This window comes from Notamacropus eugenii, chromosome 1 (assembly GCF_028372415.1).
Source record: "Notamacropus eugenii isolate mMacEug1 chromosome 1, mMacEug1.pri_v2, whole genome shotgun sequence".
Classification (NCBI taxonomy): Eukaryota; Metazoa; Chordata; class Mammalia; order Diprotodontia; family Macropodidae; genus Notamacropus; species Notamacropus eugenii.
The window spans coordinates 518,087,989-518,109,903 of record NC_092872.1 but is presented as its reverse complement, the minus strand read 5'-3'; the positions used below and the strand labels follow the sequence as shown (position 1 = coordinate 518,109,903).

General features: G+C 37.1%; 1 protein-coding gene across 3 annotated transcripts in view; it reads left to right on the top strand.

Annotated features, from left to right (window-relative positions):
* The window catches only part of ARFGEF2 (ARF guanine nucleotide exchange factor 2), a 106,075-nt gene that overhangs the window by 39,336 nt on the left and 44,824 nt on the right, over window positions 1-21,915 (top strand). For all 3 annotated transcript variants that reach the window (XM_072633623.1, XM_072633622.1, XM_072633624.1), the window contains exons 7-14: window positions 11,223-11,303; window positions 11,886-12,034; window positions 14,665-14,795; window positions 15,316-15,550; window positions 15,744-15,843; window positions 18,509-18,648; window positions 20,553-20,661; window positions 20,955-21,153. In XM_072633623.1, the coding sequence (XP_072489724.1) occupies window positions 11,223-11,303; window positions 11,886-12,034; window positions 14,665-14,795; window positions 15,316-15,550; window positions 15,744-15,843; window positions 18,509-18,648; window positions 20,553-20,661; window positions 20,955-21,153 (1,144 nt within the window). The remainder of the gene's footprint in view (window positions 1-11,222; window positions 11,304-11,885; window positions 12,035-14,664; window positions 14,796-15,315; window positions 15,551-15,743; window positions 15,844-18,508; window positions 18,649-20,552; window positions 20,662-20,954; window positions 21,154-21,915) is intronic.

Here is a 21,915-nt window from a genome sequence, read left to right as displayed (position 1 = left end):
TGGTCGTTGCTGTGCACAAAGTTCTCCTGGTTCTGCTCCTTTCACTCAGCATCAGGTCATATAAGTCCTTCCAGGCCTCTCTGAAGTCTTCTTGTTCATCATTTCTTATGGCACAATAGTACTCCATTACATTCATATAACATAATTTATTCAGCCATTCCCCAATTGATGGACATCCCCTTGACTTCCAGTTTTTGGCAACTACATAGAGTGCTGCTATAAATATTTTTGTACATGTGGGACCCTTTCCCATTTTTATGATCTCTTGGGGATATAGTCCTAGTAGCGATATTGCTGGGTCAAAGGGTATGCACATTTTTGTAGCCCTTTGGGCATAGTTCCAAATTGCTCTCCAGAATGGCTGGATGCGCTCGCAGCTCCACCAACAATGAATTAGTGTTCCAACTCTTCCATATCCTCTCCAGCATTTATCATTTTCTTGTTCTGTCATGTTTGCCAATCTTATAGGTGTGATGTGGTACCTCAGAGTTGTTTTGATTTGCATCTCTCTAATCAATAGTGATTTAGAGCATTTTTTCATATGATTATAGGTATCTTTAATTTCTTCCTCTGAAAATTGCCTGTTCATATCCTTTGACCATTTATCAATTGGGGAAAATTAAGTTCTTAAATCTAAGCTTTCCTCCTTGATCTCTCTGCCTTTCTTGATGCTATTGAATACCTCCTTCTCTTGAATGCTTTTTGCTCCCTTGGTTTTCACTTTTCGCTTCTAGTTCTTTTAGCAATCTCCTTCTTCTTTCTTAGTTTTCTTTGCTAGATAATCATCAGTCTCCTGCCATCTAAATGTATGTATCCCCCCATGGCTCAGTCTTGGGTGTTCTATGTTCTTTTTCTCCATGCTCCTTCCTTTGGATCATATCATTAGCTCCTGTGGCTTCAATTATCTCTGCATTGCTGAATTTGAAATTTGTGTATATAGCTCTATTTTTTTTCCTGAACTTCAGTCCCAAATCTCTGGTGGTCTACTGGGTATCTCAGTTATACCTCTTTACACCAGTATGAAGCAATGCCATTTCTTAGGTTCATAGGATTTTTTCCTTAAAGTGAGCAGAACAAAGTTATACCCATTTAATTTCTACTTTCGATGGCAGACATTTCTTCAGAGGGATAATTCTGTGATAAATCAGCATCCATGCTAGGGAAGGAAAAAGAGAACCCATACACAAAACTTAAGCATCCAAATGAAATTTATTGAAGGTTATATTCCTTACAGCCAACGGAGCCCTTAGTAGATTGGGTTAGGAGGATGGAGTGGGTAGCAGCTCACTTAAATGGCTTCCTAGTTTACCCTTTTTGTGTACAGGACAGATCCCCATATTTAAAGTATGTTGGTTTTCCTAGTTTCTGAGGGGGATTTAGGGCATCACGGGAAAACTAACAACATGAAAAATAAGCCTCTATCCCTAAGAGTCAGATTCTCTCTCACCTTCTTTCCTTTGCAGCTCTTGATACTGTTGACCACTTCCTCTTCCTCCTTGATGTTTTTCATTCCCTTTGTTTTCAAGACATTCTCTCCTAATTTTCCTACCTATCTAGCTATTCCTTCTTACTCTCTTTTACTAAATCACACATACATAGTCTACTTCCCACCATACCAATCCCTAGCTGTCTCTAGCCCTTTTCAGTCTTCGTTTGCCTACAAAGAATATCCTTCAATTCTACACCCTAATCTATGCTTTGGATTCTTTGAGCATTTTAGATGAAGTGTGAAGAAGGAAGGAAGGGAAAATGAGTTTGACTTATCTTGTGGTTGACTTTGTGCCTGTTCTCAAAGATACAGCTAGTTCTTCAGCACTTTGACTGAACTTGAGACACATTCCCATATTCCATGGGCTCACTACTGTAAGTGATCATGAGCTCAGAGAACAAAGGTGTCAGAATTAAAGTTCATAACCTGAATTTCTGATTTAACTGTTAACTCTCCTGAGCCAGTCTCTAGACCATATAGCATGATATGAGTACAGTAAACAGATCATTCAGGAGTTTTTGTTCAGTGCTTTGTAACTGGAGTATCTTGCATCTATGAGATAGGAAAGCAGGCAACTGTAGGTAAGGGTGGTGGCTGAAATAGGCTCTAAGACAGCATTTTTATTTATATTTCCTACTGGCATGTCAAATCCAACATGTCTAAAGTAGTTCCTCATCTTTCTACTTAAATCTACCCTCCTCTAAGTTTCCTTATTTATGTTGTGGGAAACATCATCCTTCTACTATGTTACCCAAAGCATGAATCCTCCTAGAGTCTCCCTTCTCTTCTGTATCCAATCCATATCCTATTGATTTTGCTTCCATGATAGTTCTCATAATCATTCCATTCTCTCATTTCACAGAAGAAGCACCTCCTCTTTCAAGTTCTTATTATCCCAGCCACCCAAACTACTAGTCCCAGTATGACCTCTCCAGTCCATCTTTAACAGAGATGCCAAAATGATTTTCCTGATGTCTACATCTGACTGCGTCATTCCTTTGCTCAAAAACCGTCAGTGATCCTCTGTTGTCTCTTAGTGTCTCAGCCAGACTTTTTAAGGCCCTCTATAATCTGACTCGCTTATATTTCTTTCTTATTTTTAAAAATTTAAGTTTATTTAAAAAAAAAACCCTACTTTTTCACATTGCTTTCATTTCTCAATGATGGTCCATTTTCTAAAATAATAATAGCTAGCATTTATATAGTGCCTTCTGTGTTCCAGGTACTAAGCTAAGCTCTTCACAAATATTGTCTCATTTGCAACAACCCCTAGGAAATAGGTGATATTATCCCTGTTTTACAGTTGAGGAAACCTAGGCAAACGGAGGTTAAGTGATTTTCCCAAGGTCATATGGCTCATGTGTGAGACCGGGTTTAAACTCAAGTCTTCCTGACTCCAGATCCAGGGCTCTATCCACTGTGCTCCCAGCAGCCTCTATAGAGGCCTCTTCTAACAAAGAAGTATAGTTAAGCAAAACAGATCAGCACGTTGATCCTATCTGACAGTGTATGCATCATTTTGCACCTTTAGCCTACCTGTCTTCCTAGATGCCAGAGGCATACTTTACTTATCAGGGCTTTGAAGTCATGATTGGTCATTGCCCTGCCCAGAGTTTTGTCGTAGTACTTTAATGTTGTTTTCCTCAACCTTTGTGTTGTCCTTGTGTAAACTATTTTCCTGAGTTTGCCTTGCTTCACTCCTGCATCATGCAAGTCTTACAGAGTTTTCCTGAGTTCCTTATATTTACATTTCTTAATATCGTAATAATAGTCATATTAGTTGTATCAGTGTAGTATTATGTTGCAATAATACATTCATACCACATTTTGTTTAGCCACTGCCTAATTTATTGGAACCTATTTTCTTTCAAGTTGTTTGCTACCACAAAAAGTGATACAGTATATTTATATACAGATAGTTCTTGCTTTATATATGTGGATCATTCCACAGACCTCTGTGTTAAGTGATTATTATGTAATGAGAATATGCCCACATGGAGAAGGGAGAGGGGGAAGGAGGCAGCAACCCAAGAAGGGAGGGGGCCAGCACACAGTTTAAGGACCCATAGAACTGCCAGGAAGTGAGAGGAAGAACACACAGTGGGGCAGACACATGGAGGATAGAGACAGACACATGGTACCTGAACTCGACTGGACAGAAGACAAACATGCTGGGGCTGAACACATGGGAGGGTGTGTGGAGTGGGGCAAAAATTTCCTCTCTCTGTTCTGGAAGTCTCAAATTCATCCCCAATCCAATGGTAGTCCCTCTCTGCGTCTATTCTTCTACTTCCACTTGGAGGGTTTTTTAAGTTGTTAGGTATGTTTCTTTTTTGTTGGGGTTTTTTTGGGGTTGGGGTGGGGAGTGGGAGTCTTGGAGCACCAAGCTAAAGGGCAGGAGTGGAGAGAGGGCAACAGTGAGAAAGCGCACTGTACTATACAGAAATCATTGGTATTGTTTTGGAATGCAGATTTCTTTAAGAATTTTTTAATGTAAATTCAAATTTGTGTAATGCAAATTTATATAAAGTGAGAACTACCTGTATATGAGACCTTTTCCTCTGTCTTAAACCTTCTTTTCCTATGTCTAAAAGCAGGCCTGCACAACCCATGGCCCACAAGTTGTTTGTGGCACACCGAAGGATTTTCTCTACCCACAAAGGATGTTTTCCTCTACATTTTTCACAGGCCACCTGAAATCCTTTGGTGTGCCTACCACAGGTTGTGCAGGCCTGCTAGTAGTGTTATCATTGGCTTAAAGAGTTACATATGACTTTTCTAATATAATTCCAAATTGTTTGATTGAATCAATTCTTACTTCTACCAACAGAGCATTAGTGTGCTTGTTTTTCATCAGCCCCTCTAATATTTACCATTTTTATCATCTTTGTTAATGTGATATGGTGTGAAATCCCAAAGTTGTTTTAATTTGCATTTCTCTTATTATTGATTTGGAGTATTTTTTCCTATGGTTAGACTTTATTTGCTATGAGAGCAGAGACTTAGTTTTGCTTTTTTTTTTTTTTTAAATATCCTCAGCACTTATCTCAGTGCCAGAAACATAGTAAGTACTTAATAAAATTTTGTTGATTGATTGGTTGTGGTTAATTTGCATTTCTTTTTTAAAAAACTCCCTATTCATATTTGAATGACTCTTGTTCATATGTAAGGAATAGATACATCCATGCATGTATAATGGGCATAGATGATGGATATCAGACTTTTCTCAGATAGATTTATTGACAAGATGTTTTTGCTTAGGATCTTCCCTTTTTATTCTAGCTGCATTGATTGTACTCATGCAAAAGTTTTAAAATTTTATGTAGTGAAAAGTGTTTATCTTTTTTGATCACTTTATTTAATTTTAAAGCATTTTCTCCCAGCCATAGTTATATTTATCTCCTTCTTAAAAAATGATTCTTACCTACCTTTCCAGCATCATTTCAAATCGTTCTCCTTGTACTCTAGCCAATTTAGACGATTAGCTGTTCGATGAAATCAGCATTCCATTTCCTGCCTCCATTTATTTGCGGAAGCCATCCCTTATCCCTGTAATGCACTCCCTCTTTATCACTACTTGTCTAGAATCATAACCTTCATGGGCTTATGTGACTCAAAAAGGTTGTGACTGGTTGCCTTTAGGATTTTGGGTCAGTGGCAGAGCTAAGTTTCAAACCCAGGGACTCTGCCTTCAGATCTGGCATTCATTTCACTATACCATACTGTTCCCATGGGCTTAATAACAGTAATATAGTATTTTAAAGTTTGTGAAGCACTTTGTGTCTTTTATCTCATTTGAGTCTCATTCCAGACAACCTGGTAAAATCAGTACTACAGACATTATTCAGAAAGGGAAGTGATCCTTACAGAGATGATGTCCTATGCCTTGTTATGGTAATAAGAGTTAGTGGTAGAAATCAAACTTCATGTTTCTTGCCTTGCAGGCTAACTCTCCTTTTCCTGTGTCTCTCAATTTTCCCTCAAAGTTTAGATCTAGTGCCACCTCTTCCATGACTCTTTCCCTCATATCCTTTAGTTGTGAGTGCTCTTTCATTCCCAACTTTCTATCCTAAGGTATTTGTTTGCTTCCATATCCCATTTTCTCTGTACCTTGAGTGACATTTCTCTATGTACATATTCTGCCCCAGAAGCAGGATATAAACCCTCCAAGGGCAGAGACAGTTTTGTTTTTATCTTCTGCTCTTCCCCTTCTCTCCTGGCTCAGTTCTTAAAATAATGCCATGTCCATAATGCTAGCAGAGCATGTTGAAGTCAGATTATAAAAGACTGGGAATGTCAGGATGCAGACTTCATTTGGTAAGCAGTATAGACCTTTAAATAGAAGCTCTCATTTTACAAAGGAGAAAACTTAGACCCAAACAGGGGGAGTGATTTGTATGTTGTCATATTGGTAACAAGTAGCAGAACTGGAACTTTGAACTCTGATCTGACTCCGAGTCCAGGGCTCTTTTCATTTGATCGTATTACCTGTCTTTTGCAGAGAACAAAACCCAGAAGGACATTATAGTATATAGAATATTGTACTTGGCATCAAAGATCCTATTATTATCTGAAGTCTCCTGCCAACAAACTGTGTGATCTTAGAGTCATTTTCTCCTCTGAACTATGGTTTGTTTCCTCATCTATAAAGTGGCAGTTATGATAGAGTTATCTTCTCCACATCTCAGGAGTTAGGGGCACAGCATTCCCCATGATCTGGAAAATACATATAAAACTTTTTTGCTTTCCCTTTGTATCAGGGAAGATGTCTGAATTTTTTTTTCTTTTATGAGCTATTTTACAATACCTTATTATAAAATTTGGGTTAAGTATTTGGTCATAAATTCTGTGTTGCCTGTAGCTTCCGCAAAACTCAAAAATTTCACATTTAATTTCCTATGCCAACCTGATATATCTTAACCTTAATGGGGAAAGTTGTGATATGGAAGGGATAACTATACTTGTACTATCTACCTGCCAGTGTTTTGTGAGACTCAAAGGAGATAATATATCTAGATCACCTTTTAATTTATACACCTTAATTATTACTGCTATTAATATAGTTTGTATGCTATTGTCACCAGCTCTTTTTGGTGTCTAAACTGTGTTTAGAATGCTTCTTGGCTCCTTTCTCTTTTTATTTCATCACCAAGAATTTATTAATACATACTAGCATTGTGTTAAATGTTGTGATTACAAAAACAAAACTATGCCTGACCTCGTGAAGTCTACAATCTGTTGGTGGGAGATAACATGAACATATATGGGGGGTATATGTATGTGTATATATATGTGCGCACACATGCAAATTTGGTTATTTTTTGGAGGAAGACACTAATCTCTAAGGGAGGAAAGGCTCCATGTATATGATGATCCTGAAGAAAGCCAGGAATTCCAAGAGGCAGAGGTGAAGAGGGGAATGCATTCCAAGAGTGAAGGACAACCAATGCAAAGGCATGAAGATAGGAGATAGGGCATAATGTGTAACAGCAAGAAGACTGATTTGTCTATATTGTAGAAGGTGTGACAGGTGAATGATCTATAATAGACTGGAAAGGTGGGATGGGTTCAGGTTTCCATTAAATGGCAAACAGGAGTTTATATTTGATGTAAAAGGTAATAGAGGGCCACTGAAGTTTTTTGTATGGAGGTGGGGAGTGATACCATCAGACCTATGCTTTAGAATGACAGTGACAGTGGATTGGAGTGGAGAGAGACATAAGGCTGAAAGACCAAATAAGATTCAGTATACATAGCAGGGTGCATGAAGAGAAGATGTATGTGAGAGATATCACAGAGGTAAAGATGACAAGATTTGGCAGCTGAATGGATATGTGGGTTGAGGGAAGGTACAGAGTGTAGTGTGACACCTAAGGGTACAAACTTGGGTTAATGGAAGGATAGTGGTACCTGACAGTCAGTTAATCAGTAAACATTTATAAGGTGCCTACAATGTGCCAGGCAATGTGCTAACTGCCCTTGACATTAATAGAGAAGTTCTCAAAATACAGGAGTGAATTTTTGGAGGGAAAACCTGTGGGGGTTTTTTGGACATTTTGAGTTTCAGGTGCCTATGGGACATTTAGTTCAAAATGTTCAATAGGCAGTTATTGATGTGGGACTAGAGCTAAGGTGAGAAATGAGGGCTCAAAATATATACATATATCTGAGAGCCACGTTCATGAAGATGATAATTAAATTAATGGGAGCTAATAAGGTCACCATTCTTGTTAACTACTACTGTGAATTTTGAATGGGACAACTTCTTAATTTCTTTTTGCCCAATATAAAGAACATTCCATACCAGATAATAAATATGTTGAAGTGGATTAGAGGTAACTATACATAGTTTTAGATTAATTTAACATAAAATTAGGTATTTTGAAATCTTGTTTTTCATGGTGACTCACTTGTGTGAAATCTGGACCTAAAAATTAAGACCTTTAAAGAGTCTTCTTTTTGTCTCTGTGAAACTACAGTCAATCCTCAACTTTTGTACCAGATAAGGCACCTAGAAAATGATGTGAAGGTCAAAAATGTGAATGTTGATACATTGAAATTATGGAAAATAGGGCGTTAGGTTCCTGCAAACTGCAAAAAATTATAATCTTTTGCTAGAGATTGCTGAAAATACACTTTTCTACACACACTTCTTTGTAACAGAACAATGAATTCTGATAATATGCCCTTTCTGGAGTGGATTAATGAACACTTTTACAAATACTTGCCTCCTTTTTGCAGATGTAACAATTTGCCTAATTAGTTCACACCAGATTTGAGGTTGACAGTGGATGCAGACATTCTGGCACAAAGTTTATCTGATATCTTTATTTTTTTTCACTAAACTGCGTTACTAACTTTACACACTTGGCCTTAGAGATTAGGGGACTTAAACTACACTTTGGGGGCTTAATGGTGACCCCAAACTCCAGTTTTAAAGATAAACAATGAAAATAAGTAATGAATGCATGGGGAGCTCTTTGCACCTGGAGGGTAAATAAGACAAGTGAAGTGCCTAGAATTACCACCTGCTCCGCAACCTTGCCTGCAGCGCACTTCTCATTTTTTTCCTACTGTGCATAGCTGTGAATGTGTGTAGTTGCCAGTGCGAAAGTGAGAGTGAGGTTGCTAATAAAATTCTGCAAATGCTTGAAGTTTTGAAAATCGAACTCAAGAATGTTGAGGAGTGACTGTTTTCCTTTCCTGCCCAATTAGTGTTTTATAGTCCCTAAATAATAGAATGTTAGGAGTTAACTCAGTCTCCATATTTTAGTAGTAAGGCAACTGAGGTTTGGAGAAATGAAGTAATTTTTAAAAATTATTTATTTTCAGATTTTTTTTAAATTAAATTATTTGTTTTCAGTGTTCTACAATCACTTCCATATATCTTAATTTTTTTCTTCTCCTTCCCCCCTTCTTCCCCACTCCCTCCCTGAGATGGCATACAGTTTTATATAGGTTCTACACATACATTCCTATTAAATACATTTTCACCTTAGTCATGTTGCATAGAAGAATTAAAATGAGTGGGAGAAATCATAAAACAAGACAATATACAAAAGAAAATGGTCTGCTTCATTCCGTGATTTAATTCCATAGTTCTTTCTCTGGATATGGAAGGTATTTTGCCTCAAGAGTCCATTGGGAATTTTTTAAGTCCTTGCATTGCAATGAAGTACTCAGTGTACCGGAAAAATTCCTTGCACAGTCTGATTGTCGCTGTATACAAAGTTCTCCTGGTTCTGCTCCTTTCACTCAACATCAGTTCATATAAGTCTTTCCAGGCCTCTCTGAAGTCTTCCTATTCATCATTTCTTTTAGCACAGTAGTATTCCCTAACATTCATATATCACAATTTATTCAGCCATTCCCCAATAGATGGGCATCCCCTTGATTTCCAGTTTTTGGCCACCACAAAGAGAGCTGTTATAAATATTTTTGTGTATGTGGGACCCTTTCTCATTTTTATGATCTCTTGGGCATACAGTCCTAGAAGCAGTATTTCTGGGTCAAAGGGTGTGCACATTTTTGTAACCCTTAGGGCATAGTTCCAAATTACTCTCCAGAATGGTTAGATCAGCTCACAGCTCCACGAACAATGAATTAGTGTTCCAACTCTCCTGCATCTTCTCCAGTATTTGCCATCTTCCTGTTTTGTCATGTTAGCCAGTCTGATAGGTGTGATGTGGTGTCTCAGAGTTGTTTTGATTTGTATCTCTCTAATCAAAAGTGATTTAGAGCATTTTTTCATATGAGTATAGATAGCTTTAATTTCTTCTCTGAAAACTACCTGTTCCTATCCTTTGACCATTTATCAATTGGGGAATTGTTTTCAATTTTTTTTAATCACTTCTATAAGTCTTAGATTTCCTCCCCTCCATCCCTTTTCCTTCCCCGAGACAGCATGCAATCTTATATGGGTTCTACATATACATTCTTATTAACCACATTTTCACATTAGTCATGTTGCATAGAAGAATCAAAATTTACAAATGGGAGAAACCATAAGAAAAAAACAAAACATTACACAAGAGAAAATATTCTGCTTCATTCTGCTTTCCAATTCCATAGTTCTTTCTCTGGATGTGGATGGCATTTTGCCTCGAGTCGTTTGAGAACGTTTTAGGTCCTTGCATTGCTGTGAAGTCATAGTTCTACCAGAAACAGTCCTTGCACATTGTGACTGATAACTGTGTACAGTGTTCTTCTGTTTCTGCTCATTTCACTCAGCATCACTTCATGTAAGTCCTTCCAGGCCTCCCAGAAGTTTTCCTTTTCATCAAGAAATGAAATAAATTGCTCAAGATTTTACTTCTAATTAGTGACAGAGCTGAGACTGAAATTTAGTTCACTTGATTCCCCACATCCAACAATGATTTTCCTAAACCACATTTTCTTCAGGATAACTCAGGGTTGTCCTCTTTTTCCATGAGACCCTTCCTGGACCTCTCTACCTGCTACTGTTTTTAGCCTTTAACTCCTTAAAGTTTACTTTATATCTGCATTGTATATGTTTTGTATATATTTATATATGTATATATTGTCTCTCCTGTTTTAAAATGTAGGTAAGCTCTGAAGCTAGGAACTTTTCTCCCTAGTTTTTGTGCCCCCAATATCTAATATAATATCTGGTTTACAGTATGTTGTTAATAGATGCCTTCTGCTTGATTGATTGCACTTATGTCTTGTTAAGTACTCATAAATCATTCTCAGTCACATGTTGAGTGAATGAGAAAGTGCTTTCTGGAACATATTTATTACATTTCTAGAATATTTTGTCAAACTCACCAGGCTATTTGAAGTATTCATCTCCTTTTTGAAAAATAGAACTTGTCTATAGTCTTGAAATACTACTCCTGTTTTCCACAATACTGATCATTATAAATTTAAAGTGTGTCTGTGTGGATTCCCCACAGATAGATAGGTGGATGGATGGATGGATGAATGGATGGACAGATGGACGGATGTAGATTTAAATATATGTACCCCACACACATCACAGAATAGGGGAAATTCTGTAGAATAGGAATAGATATGATTTAGTGACTTGCAGGTATCAGAGTCAGTATATTCATATGGTATTGTAGAATTTTGCAGGTATAAACTTTAAGTGATATTCTCTGTAGCACTTGATCCATTTTATCTTCTAAGGAGTTTTTTTTAAAAAAGTATTGGTAATGTCTTTTACTTTTTTGCCCCCTTCTATCTTTCCTGGAAATCTTTGGGCACGTAGGTTCTGAGGAAACCCCTATTGAAGGAGCTCATGAAGTGGTGAAGGGCATCTTAGAAGATGTAGTAACATCTGCTGTTAAAGGTAAAAGAAAAAAAAGATGAATGTCTTTACATATATATTAGTGTGGGTGGGCTTTTTTCTTTTTTTTCCAATTACGTTAAAAGACCTTTTCCTTGGAACCCAAAAATTATAAACTTGTTTGTCAGTAACTTTGATCTCACTGACATTGAGCCAGGAGCACCTATGTGATAATGCATCTAGCCATCACATGTTTTAACAGTGTCAGACGATGTCAATAGGTGTTAGAAGACTTTCCATTTGTTACAGTAAAGTGCCTCTATTCTTGACACTTGCAGACTTTTTCCTGTTTTCTAGTGCCAGTCACTGATCATGATAGGTGTGGGTAGGGGATACAGCCAATAGACTATGTAACAAGGAGTCCTTTAGTCCCAGTCTGACTATTAAACCCACTGTGTGCCCTCAAATAAGTCACTCGTTCACTCTAGACTTCAGTTTCCCTACCAGTAAGTTGAGAAGGCTAGATTTGATGATTTTTTTATTCCTTTTAACTTTAAAATGATTCTGTGTAGTCAACACTTTTAGATAAAGATTTTTTTAAATTGCAAATACTAATTTTGTGGTGTTACGCGTTCCCATTTTAAGAAGCCACGGGAAAACATGGTATATTGGAAGCTGAGAGAGTCCTGGGAGAATTGGAGACCAAGGACCTTACTTCTAGTGGAATTGATGAAAACTCCCAAACCAATGGAATTGCAGATGATAGGCAGTCATTATCATCAGCTGATAATCTGGTATGAGATTGTTGATATCGTGATGACTGTTTTGTATGACCAAGTTTCATTTTTTTCTGTTCCTTTTTTAATGAAACTTCTCTGAAGTAGTTCTCGTATGCCATGACATTGTAAGACCAGAGATGATCCTGGGGTCTTGAAGGTCTTATTGATGCAAACATTAACTTTAACAGCTTCTACCATGTTGAAAAGACTCTGAGGACAAGTTTGGCAGTGGGCTATTTATCTCTGATCTAAAGACCAGTTGAACTGTTTGACCACCAGGTGATAAATTTTTTTTCACCTCGGACATTCACAGCAACAGCCTTTTAAGACTGGGGAGTGCTTACACCCTGGATTGGTGAAAGCTGTACCTTTATTGGGTACACAAGTCCTTTAAGTTGAAGTGAGCTTTTTTATACAAAATAAAATTGAAATCAAAATAAGCTAGTAAACATCAAGTTACAGTTGAATTTCAGCCAAATAATAATTATGAGATTTGGTAGTTTAGATTCCATTTTCTTCAGCCCTAAAAAGTCTCCACTCTGTACAAGGTACTGTGCTGTGTCCAAGATACAGAAGAAGAAAACAGTCCCTTATAAGGACCTTACATGCTACTGAAATATACCACAAGTGTAGCAGTAAGTAAAGACCACGTAAATTGAGGGAGAGAACAGTAACAGCTGGGAAATTTAGGGAAGGCTTCATCTTGGAGGTGATAGTCTAACAGTACTTAGGATTTCTGAGTTGAAAATTAGGAAGCTCATTCCAGGTGGAGAACTGCCTGTGTACAGGTAAAGAATGCCAAGTTCAAGGACCATCTGAACCAAGACCAATTTTTTAATAATACTAAAGTGTATGAAAGCAAAAATACAAAAATAAATTTAGAAAGATAGATTGGAACCACATTGTTAATGCCTTTAAGTTCAAAACTCCTGAGGAGTTTGTATTTTATTCTGTTTTTTAAATAGTATTTTGTTTTTTCCCAATTACATGTAAAGATAGTTTTTAACATTCTTTTTTTTAAATTTTCACCTCCCCCCCAAGATGGTAATCAATTTTATATAGGTTATATATGTGTAGTCATTAAAGCATGCCCATGTTAAATCATATTATGAAAGAAGAAACAGACCAAAAGAAAAAAACACATGCAAAAAAATAAAGTGAAAAAGAGCATACTTTGATCTGCATGCAGACTCCATCAGTTTTTTCTCTGGATATGGATAGCATTTTTCATCATGAGTCCTTTGGAATTGTCCTAAATTATTGTACTGCTGTGAATAGCTGTCATTCATAGTTGATCATCTTACAATATTACTATTATTATGTACAATGTTCTTCTGGCTCTGTTTACTTCGCTTTGCATTAGTTCTTGTTAGTCTTTCCAGATTGTTCTGAAATCAACCTGCTCATCACTTCTTGTAGCACAGTAGTATTCCATTGCAATCATATACCACAACTTGTTCAGCCATTCCCCAGTTGATGGGCATCCCCTCAATTTCTAATTCTTTACCACCACAAAAAGAGCTGTTATGAATATTTTTTGTACTTTATTCTAGAGCCAATAGGGAGCCACTGAATATTTTTGAGAAAAGGAGTGAACTTTAGCACCTCTGGGGAAAATGAACTGGCATGTTGGAGAAAAAAGGAGATAGTTTCTTGCAGCATTACAGATGAGAGAGAAGTGATGAGGACCTAACCTAGAGTAGTGGCTGAAGTAGAGAAAAGAGGGTGAATTTGAGAGAGATTATGGCAATATATCAGCAAGACTTGACAACTGATAGGATGTAGAAAGTGAGGAAGGAGTAAGATTCAAGGGTGATTCAGATTGTAAACTTGGGGTGCTTTCAATAGAAACAGACAAATTTAAAAGAGAAACAATTTTGAAGGAAATATAATTCTCTTTTGGACATGTATTTGAGATACTCATGGGTTATCCAGGTGAGAATGACCACCTGGTCAGGTGATATGAGATTGGATGTTAATAAAGAGACTAGAGCTAGATATTTAGATTTGGAAATTAACTGCATGGGTATGGTAATTTATGCATGAGACCACCAGAGAAGAAAATGTTGAGACAGAAAAAGTCCCAGGAAAGAGTCCTGGGTACCCTTGTGGCTTGTTTCTGAAAGATGAATGATAATCCAAGAAAAGGAGCTACGTGGGAGTAAAGAACAATGTCTCCCGAGTCCGGGGAGGACAAAGTATCCAGGAGGAGGGGCAGTGTCAGTGGTGTTAAAAGTTAAAGCAGGGAAGATGAGGCCTAAGGAAAACAACCAGGGGATTTAACATTAAGTGTTGCTTTACCTAGCCTGGTATCTCAACTAATTGTGTATTCATTGTGTTTATGTTTATAAAATAAGCTTAGTCCTGTTGGTACAAAAATTTTTGGGGGGGGAGGGAGAGGCAGTTGGGGTTAAGTGACTTGCTCAGGGTCATACAGCTGTTAAGTCAGTTGGTACAAACTTTTGAACTGAACATGGTTTTTATTTTCAATCGTCATGTAACTCCCTCTACCCTTGAAGTCCATGTTCAAGGCCATAATTAATTTCTTTGATGTATTCAACTTTTTTGAAGAAGTAAATTTGCTAATTTTGCAATTTTTTAAAAGCCATCATCTTGACTGTTTTTTTGTTTTACTTTAACATTAGGAATCAGATGCACATGGACCTCAAGTGGCTGCAAAATTTTCTCACATTCTGCAGAAAGATGCCTTTCTAGTGTTCAGGTCCCTCTGCAAGCTCTCCATGAAGCCACTAGGTGAAGGACCCCCAGATCCCAAGTAAGAAAGTTTATCAGAGTATATCTTCCCCATCGTGTTCCAGAAGCAATATATGGTTTTTACAATGAAAGTTATCAAGCAGCAGTTACCGTGTTTTGATGCTTCTTGCACTGCAGGAAGTTTCAGCACCAAGTCTTTAGTTGATAAACCTTTTTATAATTATTGTAGTATTTCCTTATGGGTTCATATTTAAACCCTTAGGCTTATCCTTTTCTGCAGCCACTGAGGCTAAACTAAAGAAAACTCCTTGATTCCCCTAGTGCAGAATAGAGCTGGATCATCTTGAAGAAGAAAACATTTAGGTTTTTCTAGCTGGTAGATGGAGAAGCAGCTAGACTTGAGACTAGATCTGCTTTACCTCATCATTGCACAGTAAATCAGATATAAAGCCCAACTCATGACTTCCTGACTGTTGCAGAAAAGAAATCCTCAGTGACATAGAGGGCAAATAAATATTCTTGTTAGAAGGTGTTAAGGAGCACCAATATTTTAAAGACTACATTTTGCTTTTTCTCTTCAGATCTCATGAGCTACGTTCAAAGGTGGTTTCACTTCAGTTACTTCTGTCAGTGTTGCAAAATGCTGGCCCTGTCTTCAGGACCCATGAAATGTTCATCAATGCAATCAAGCAATACCTCTGTGTGGCGTTATCCAAAAATGGAGTGTCTTCAGTGCCTGATGTTTTTGAGCTGTCTCTTGCCATTTTTCTCACACTTCTTTCAAACTTTAAGACACATTTGAAAATGCAGATTGAGGTATAGTCATTGAATTTTGTGTTTAATTAGTTGATAGCATTTGAACTGCTCATGTCACAATTAAAAACCAAGATTACTTGGAAAAGGAGCTTTGCATTTCCAGAAGAAGAAAGATTCTTTTGGGGGTAGATTACACAAAGTGTTGAATTTAACCTGTCTGTTAAAACTTTTCTTTTGGTTTTCATTCATGCAGGTATTTTTCAAAGAGATTTTCTTGAACATTTTAGAGACATCGACAAGTTCTTTTGAGCACAAATGGATGGTTATTCAGACTCTGACTAGGATTTGTGCAGGTATTTCATTTATTCTGCTATTATTTGTCAAACATTTGCTATGGATAATGCCATGAGCTCTGTGCGAGGTATTGGGGTAACTACTCTGATCAGTAAGCCTGCAAAACATGACATGTCTCTAACTTTGCATATAACTACTGTGAATCAAAAGAGTAGGATGACTTTAATGAGGTACGGAGTGTGATGAGAGAGCTGGAGGAAGTGTTTCCTTCTAAGTGAACTTGTTTTCTTGAGTGTAAAGAGTTGCCTAAAGTTATTCAGTAAGTGATGTCGATGGTATCACTTCCATATTTCCATCAAATTGAACACCATCACTCTAATCACTTAGATGTACAATCTCAGAGCCATACTTCACTCCTTACTCTCATTCACACCACATAGCTAACCACTTACCAAATCTTTTTGTGTTTTAATATCTATATGTCTCATACATCCCCTTTACTCTCTTCACACAACTACTATTCTAGTTCAAACCATTATCACCTTTCCCCTGGACTGCTGTGGTAGTCTGCTGATTGGTCTTCCTGGCTCAAATGTCTTCCCACTATTATCTGTTTTCCACATAGCTAGCAAAGTACTTTACCTAAAACACAAGTCTTTATCATGTCACCTCCCTACTGAGTAAATGAGAGTAACTCCCTAGTACTCCAGCGGTTCAGTTTGGCCTCTGTTTGGCATTTGATGCTTATCACAAGCTTTTCCTCTTAACCTTCCTTTATATTACTTCTCTTTATACAATTCTACCTTCTAGCCATACTGGCCTTCTTGCTGTTTCTAACTTATATTTTTACATTTATATATTGTATTTTTACACCGACTGCCCCCTATCCCTGGGATTCATTCCCTCCTCCCTCTACCTCTTGACATCCTTATTTCTATCAAGAATTAGCTCAAATATATGAGATCTCACTACAGTTAATGTCTTTTTCTCCAACATTGCCTCATGACTGTTTTTGTATACGTTTTGTGTCTTCTTGTGCTTGTTGTCTTGCTTTTTAAAATGTTAGCTCCTTTTAGGACTTTGTTTTACTTTTTCCTTTAAATTCCTAGTGCCTAGTTCAGTGCCTGGCATATTGGAGGCACTTAGAAATGGCAAGACTTGACAAGTATTAAAGCACTTAGAAATACTTAGTGGGGTAGCAGAGACAAAATGGAGGATTGAAGCTGCCAGCCAGCTGACACCTTCTAGGATTCCCCTTCAAACAACTTTAAAATAATGCCAAATCAAATCAAATTTTGGAGTGACAGACCCAACAAAAAGTTGAGGTAAGATATTTTTCCAGTCTACGAAAATGATTTGCAGCCTCAAAGCCACATGTGGCCCTCTAGGTTCTCAAGTATGGCCCTTTGACTGAATCCAAACTTCACAGAACGTACGCTCTTAATAAAAGGATTTGTTCTGTAAAACTTGAACTAATCAAAAGGCTGCACCCAAGGGTTGAGAAGGCCATATGTGGCCTCAAAAGAGTGTATGTGTGTGTGTGTGTGTGTGTGTGTGTGCATGTGTGATACATATATACACATAGCCACACACATACACAGTTGTGTATGGATATGTTAGTTACCCAGTAGGGAAATAGAAGGGGAAGGGGATAAGAGAAAAGGCTGGGGGAGGGGACAGTGAAGGAGTGATGACAAAAGGAGGGGTGGATTAAGGGAGGCAGTGGCTAGAAGTAAAATAGGGTTTCGAGAAGGGACAGGATGAAAAGAGACAGAAAGAAATAGAAGATAATGGGATACACAGTTAATAATCTTAACTGTGAATGTGAATGAGATGTGCTCACCAATAAATTGAAAGCAGATGGGTTAGAAGCCAGAATTCAGCAATATGTTGTTTACAAGAGACTCTTGAAACAGAAAGACACACAGAGTTAAAATGAAAGGTTGGAGCAGAATCTCTTACACTTTAGCTGAAGTAAAAAAGGCACCTCTGAGTGTGCATTGAAAGAGAATTGGCTCACTTCTTTATTTTTCTTCCTTATTTTTTAATGTGTGGCTATATGGAAATGTTTTATATGATTTCACATGTATAGTTGATATCATGTTGCTGGTCTTCGTGGGGTTGGGGGGGAGAGGGAGAGAATTTGAAACTTAAATTTTAAAAAGAAGAAATGCTAAAAACACAAGAAAAAGAATTGTGATTCATCAAAACTAGAATTTCTGTCTTTTGAGCAGTAGTTTAGCACTTACTCCACTGGCTTTGGCTAGCTAGGTGGCACAGTTGGTGAATGCTGGGTCTAGTGTCAGGAAGATTCATCTTCCTGAGCTCCAGTCTGGCCTCAGACACTTGCCAAGTGTGTGACTCTGAGCAAGTCATTTCATCCTGTTTGCCTCAGTTCTTCATCTGTAAAATGAGTTGGAGAAGGAAATGCCAAACCACTCCAGTATCTTTCCCAAGAAATCCCTAACTAGGGTTGTGAGAAGTCGTAGGTGACTGAGAAACAACTGAACTTAACTTTGTTGTGAACCACTGTCTCTTTGTTTGTTTTTTTTTTTGTTTTGTTTTTGGGGGGTTTTTTGTCATCTAAAGAAGCGTTCACAAAGAACTAATTCAGATTCAGATTTACTCCAAGAAATTAAAGTAAAGCTCATTGTTAAAATTGTGCCTTTTTTACCTTTATCCTTTATAAGAAAAAATCCCTAATCTTCATGTCTTATCTTTAAGATGCCCAGTGTGTGGTGGATATTTATGTCAACTATGACTGTGATTTGAATGCTGCTAATATTTTTGAGCGCCTTGTAAATGATTTGTCGAAAATCGCTCAGGGAAGAAGTGGACATGAATTGGGAATGACTCCTCTGCAGGTAAAGCACAGAGAGGAAAAGAGTTCAGTCTAACCTCTCTACTTTGAGTCACCTTATCAAGTATATAGTACAGTAAAACCTAGTTTCCAGTATAGACAAAATACAGATTTTTGCAATTATTAAAATATGTACTATATACATGATAGTTGGAGAGATTAGATTAGAAGTCAGTCTCTTCTCTTTGAGGGGGTCTTTCTGACACCTAGAGGTGTCAGAAGGATACAAATGAAAATTTAGGCCAAGTAAAAACAAAAGATATCAGGAAAAATTTATTTTTAAGTGAAGAAACCAGTCTTATTATTTTAATAAATAACTTAATGTCATTATTTATTAATGTTTTGCTAAGTATTTAATTTCTTCCAGTGAATACAAATTGAATATGTGGCAAAATCTTTTGCAGGTTTGGGCCCTAGCACATTATATATAACAAATTTACCAAGGAGTTAAAAAAAGTAAGAAAGTGAGTTTAATCAGCAAGACCGAACAACTGGCATCAGAACTTTGATTACTCTACTTTTGAAAAACTGTCAGCCTCTATTAGACTTTTTTTTTAAAAATGCTGAAGATTTTCTTTTCATTAAAGAATTCCCTGCTACTATTTTTTCACTAGTAACTGTCCCTCTTGTGCATTCTGTAGCAACTTTTGATTTTTAATTAACTTTTGAGTCCAGAATATTTGTGCTATAAATTTATGATCAGATGCTAAAATCGTTATGGATTTCTTAAAGTAGTCAAGTTTATACTTCCAGTAAAGGTGCCTTCATTCTGTTTCTTTTCTGCACTTGATCTAGGCCCTCCCAGTGTTTTCCACTTGAACAAGATGCCCTGTATAATCATTTACTCAGTAAACATGCATTTAGAACCTAATCGTGTACAGTTTACCTTGCCAGATGGTAGTGCAGAAAGCTTAATGTTTTATTTGTGAATGTAGACTGTGATAGAAATGCACACCATCATTGAGTATGACTACTTTGAGAATACTTATTCAGTTTTCAAGGTTTTCATGATCTCCTGGATTTAGCCAATTCCCCCACTCACAGAGCACAACCTATCCATGCCTTCTTATCATGTGCAGTTCTTGTATATGTCTTTATGTGATCGATCCCTCTATAATAATCTACCTGGTGCCTGGTTGTTGGGAATGGGGGAGAGGAAGGTTCTCCTGAGTATTTTAACATTTTGTGGATGACAGTATAGCACTTTGGCTATTAGTCTGTTATCTGTCATCCCTCTTTTTCATTTACCAAACAGGATTCTCAGATTGTGCCAGTTATGATTTTTGTAACAATAACTTCCTATAGTTGTGAAAGGTATATTTTATTATCTAGTCCTTATAAATTCTCTATAGTTAGTATTCATTTCTGTTGGAAATGTCCCTGTTTCTTTTTTAAAAAATGTACAATGATGTAGGTTCTATTTAACTATATTTGTGGGTATTTAAAACATAAGGATATATAACCTAGTCCAGTATATGGAATATGTGACAAGAAACTTTTTAACTCTCAAGATGATTAATTCAGCTTCTACAGTTCTTGACTTCAGGTAAATGTTCTTTCTAGGATTCTCATGCTAAGATATTTGTAATATGTCATTTGCAAGAGTTTTAACAGTTTGCTCCTTTAAAATAATCCACAATACTTATATTATTAGTTAACATTTCCCTTGTTTTTGTCTTTTTTGGAATATAGAAGTATTCATATCCAGTGTCATCTCAGTTTTTTCAAAGAGTGGCTACCTCGGCTTCATTGATCTTTCCTAGAGCTCTGTTTCTTGCTCTGTAAATTTCTGTGTAAATTCTTGCTCTGCATTTGGACTACATGACCTCTATGTTCCTTTATATCTCTTTAAAGTTTGTGACTCAGTTTTATCCTGGATATGAATCCTGTATCTCTTTTCTCACTTAGGAATTAAGTCTGAGGAAGAAAGGTCTTGAATGTTTAGTATCTATACTCAAATGCATGGTGGAGTGGAGTAAAGACCTGTATGTGAACCCCAACCATCAAACAAGTCTTGGTGAGAGTGTTGTTTTTACTTCTTTCTACTGCTCATCAAAAATGTTTAAGATGAACCAGAAGCTTTTTTTTTTGTGATGGAGGCTATAGAATTACACTAGAAACCTTAGTTTCTAGCTTCTCTCTGCCATTTTAAAAAAAGATTTTGCTTCAAACATAAGTGAAATTTGGTCATATGTATGTGGCATGGAGGAGATGAATGAAAAGAACATTGGAATCTCCAGCCTTGACTTCATTGTTGTTTTGTGACCTTTTAACTCTTTATATTAATTGTGCTCTTTTGTTTAATTGCAGGCCAAGAGAGATCAACAGATCAGGACCTGGGCGAGCCCAAAGGTCTTGACATCAGGAGGAGAAGCAGTGTAAGCTCCATGGACTCCACCGTGTCCTCAGGGATTGGAAGCGTTGGTACTCAGACTTCTGTCCCAGATGACCCTGAGCAGTTTGAGGTTATCAAGCAACAAAAGGAAATCATTGAACATGGAATAGAATTGTGAGTGTGTCCCCTGACATGCTTCCTTTAGGGTCATCAAGTTGCTGTTGTTGCCTGGTAGTGTAACATTGGTCATTGAGTGTTGCTGTGCACTGAAAGAAAAAAATAATACAGAGTTAAGGCAAAATTCTTTTTTTCTCCCCCATATTAAATAATTTTTTATGCTATGTTTTGGAATTAATTTTGGAACGTACATTTTTCTATTTCTGTTTTTATAAACTGAATTCACACAGTTCATCCGTTCAGCATTTTTTGGTATGTGTTCTGGTTATGTGCACAGCACTGTTCTAAGCATTTTTTGTGGTGAAGAGGATACAAAAATAAATATAAACGTAATCTTTACCTGAAGAGAGCTTATATTCTAACAGGAAAATCTAAACTCTGCATAGAGTAGCTTGATATGAGACAAATACTAAAAGAAGAACAAAATCCTGTGGCTTTTGGGGGAAGAGGAGATTCCCTTCTGACAGAAGTCCAAGGAAGGATTCATTCAGGAAATGATATTTGAGCTGGGTCCTGAAGAATGAGCAAGACCTTCACACATGGAAATGGGAGAAAGTTATTCTAGATAGATGGGATCAAGAATTGTATCTGGTCATTCTATATGTGTGTGTTCCTAAGGCTACCAAGACACTCAAATTACCTTGTACGTTGTTGAGACTAAATTCTTTTCATTCCCTTTAGACTGAATGGGGTAAGACCTTTACTCATTATGGCCTTTCAATTTATCCTAATTATCCAAGAAACCAAGATAATTGGTAT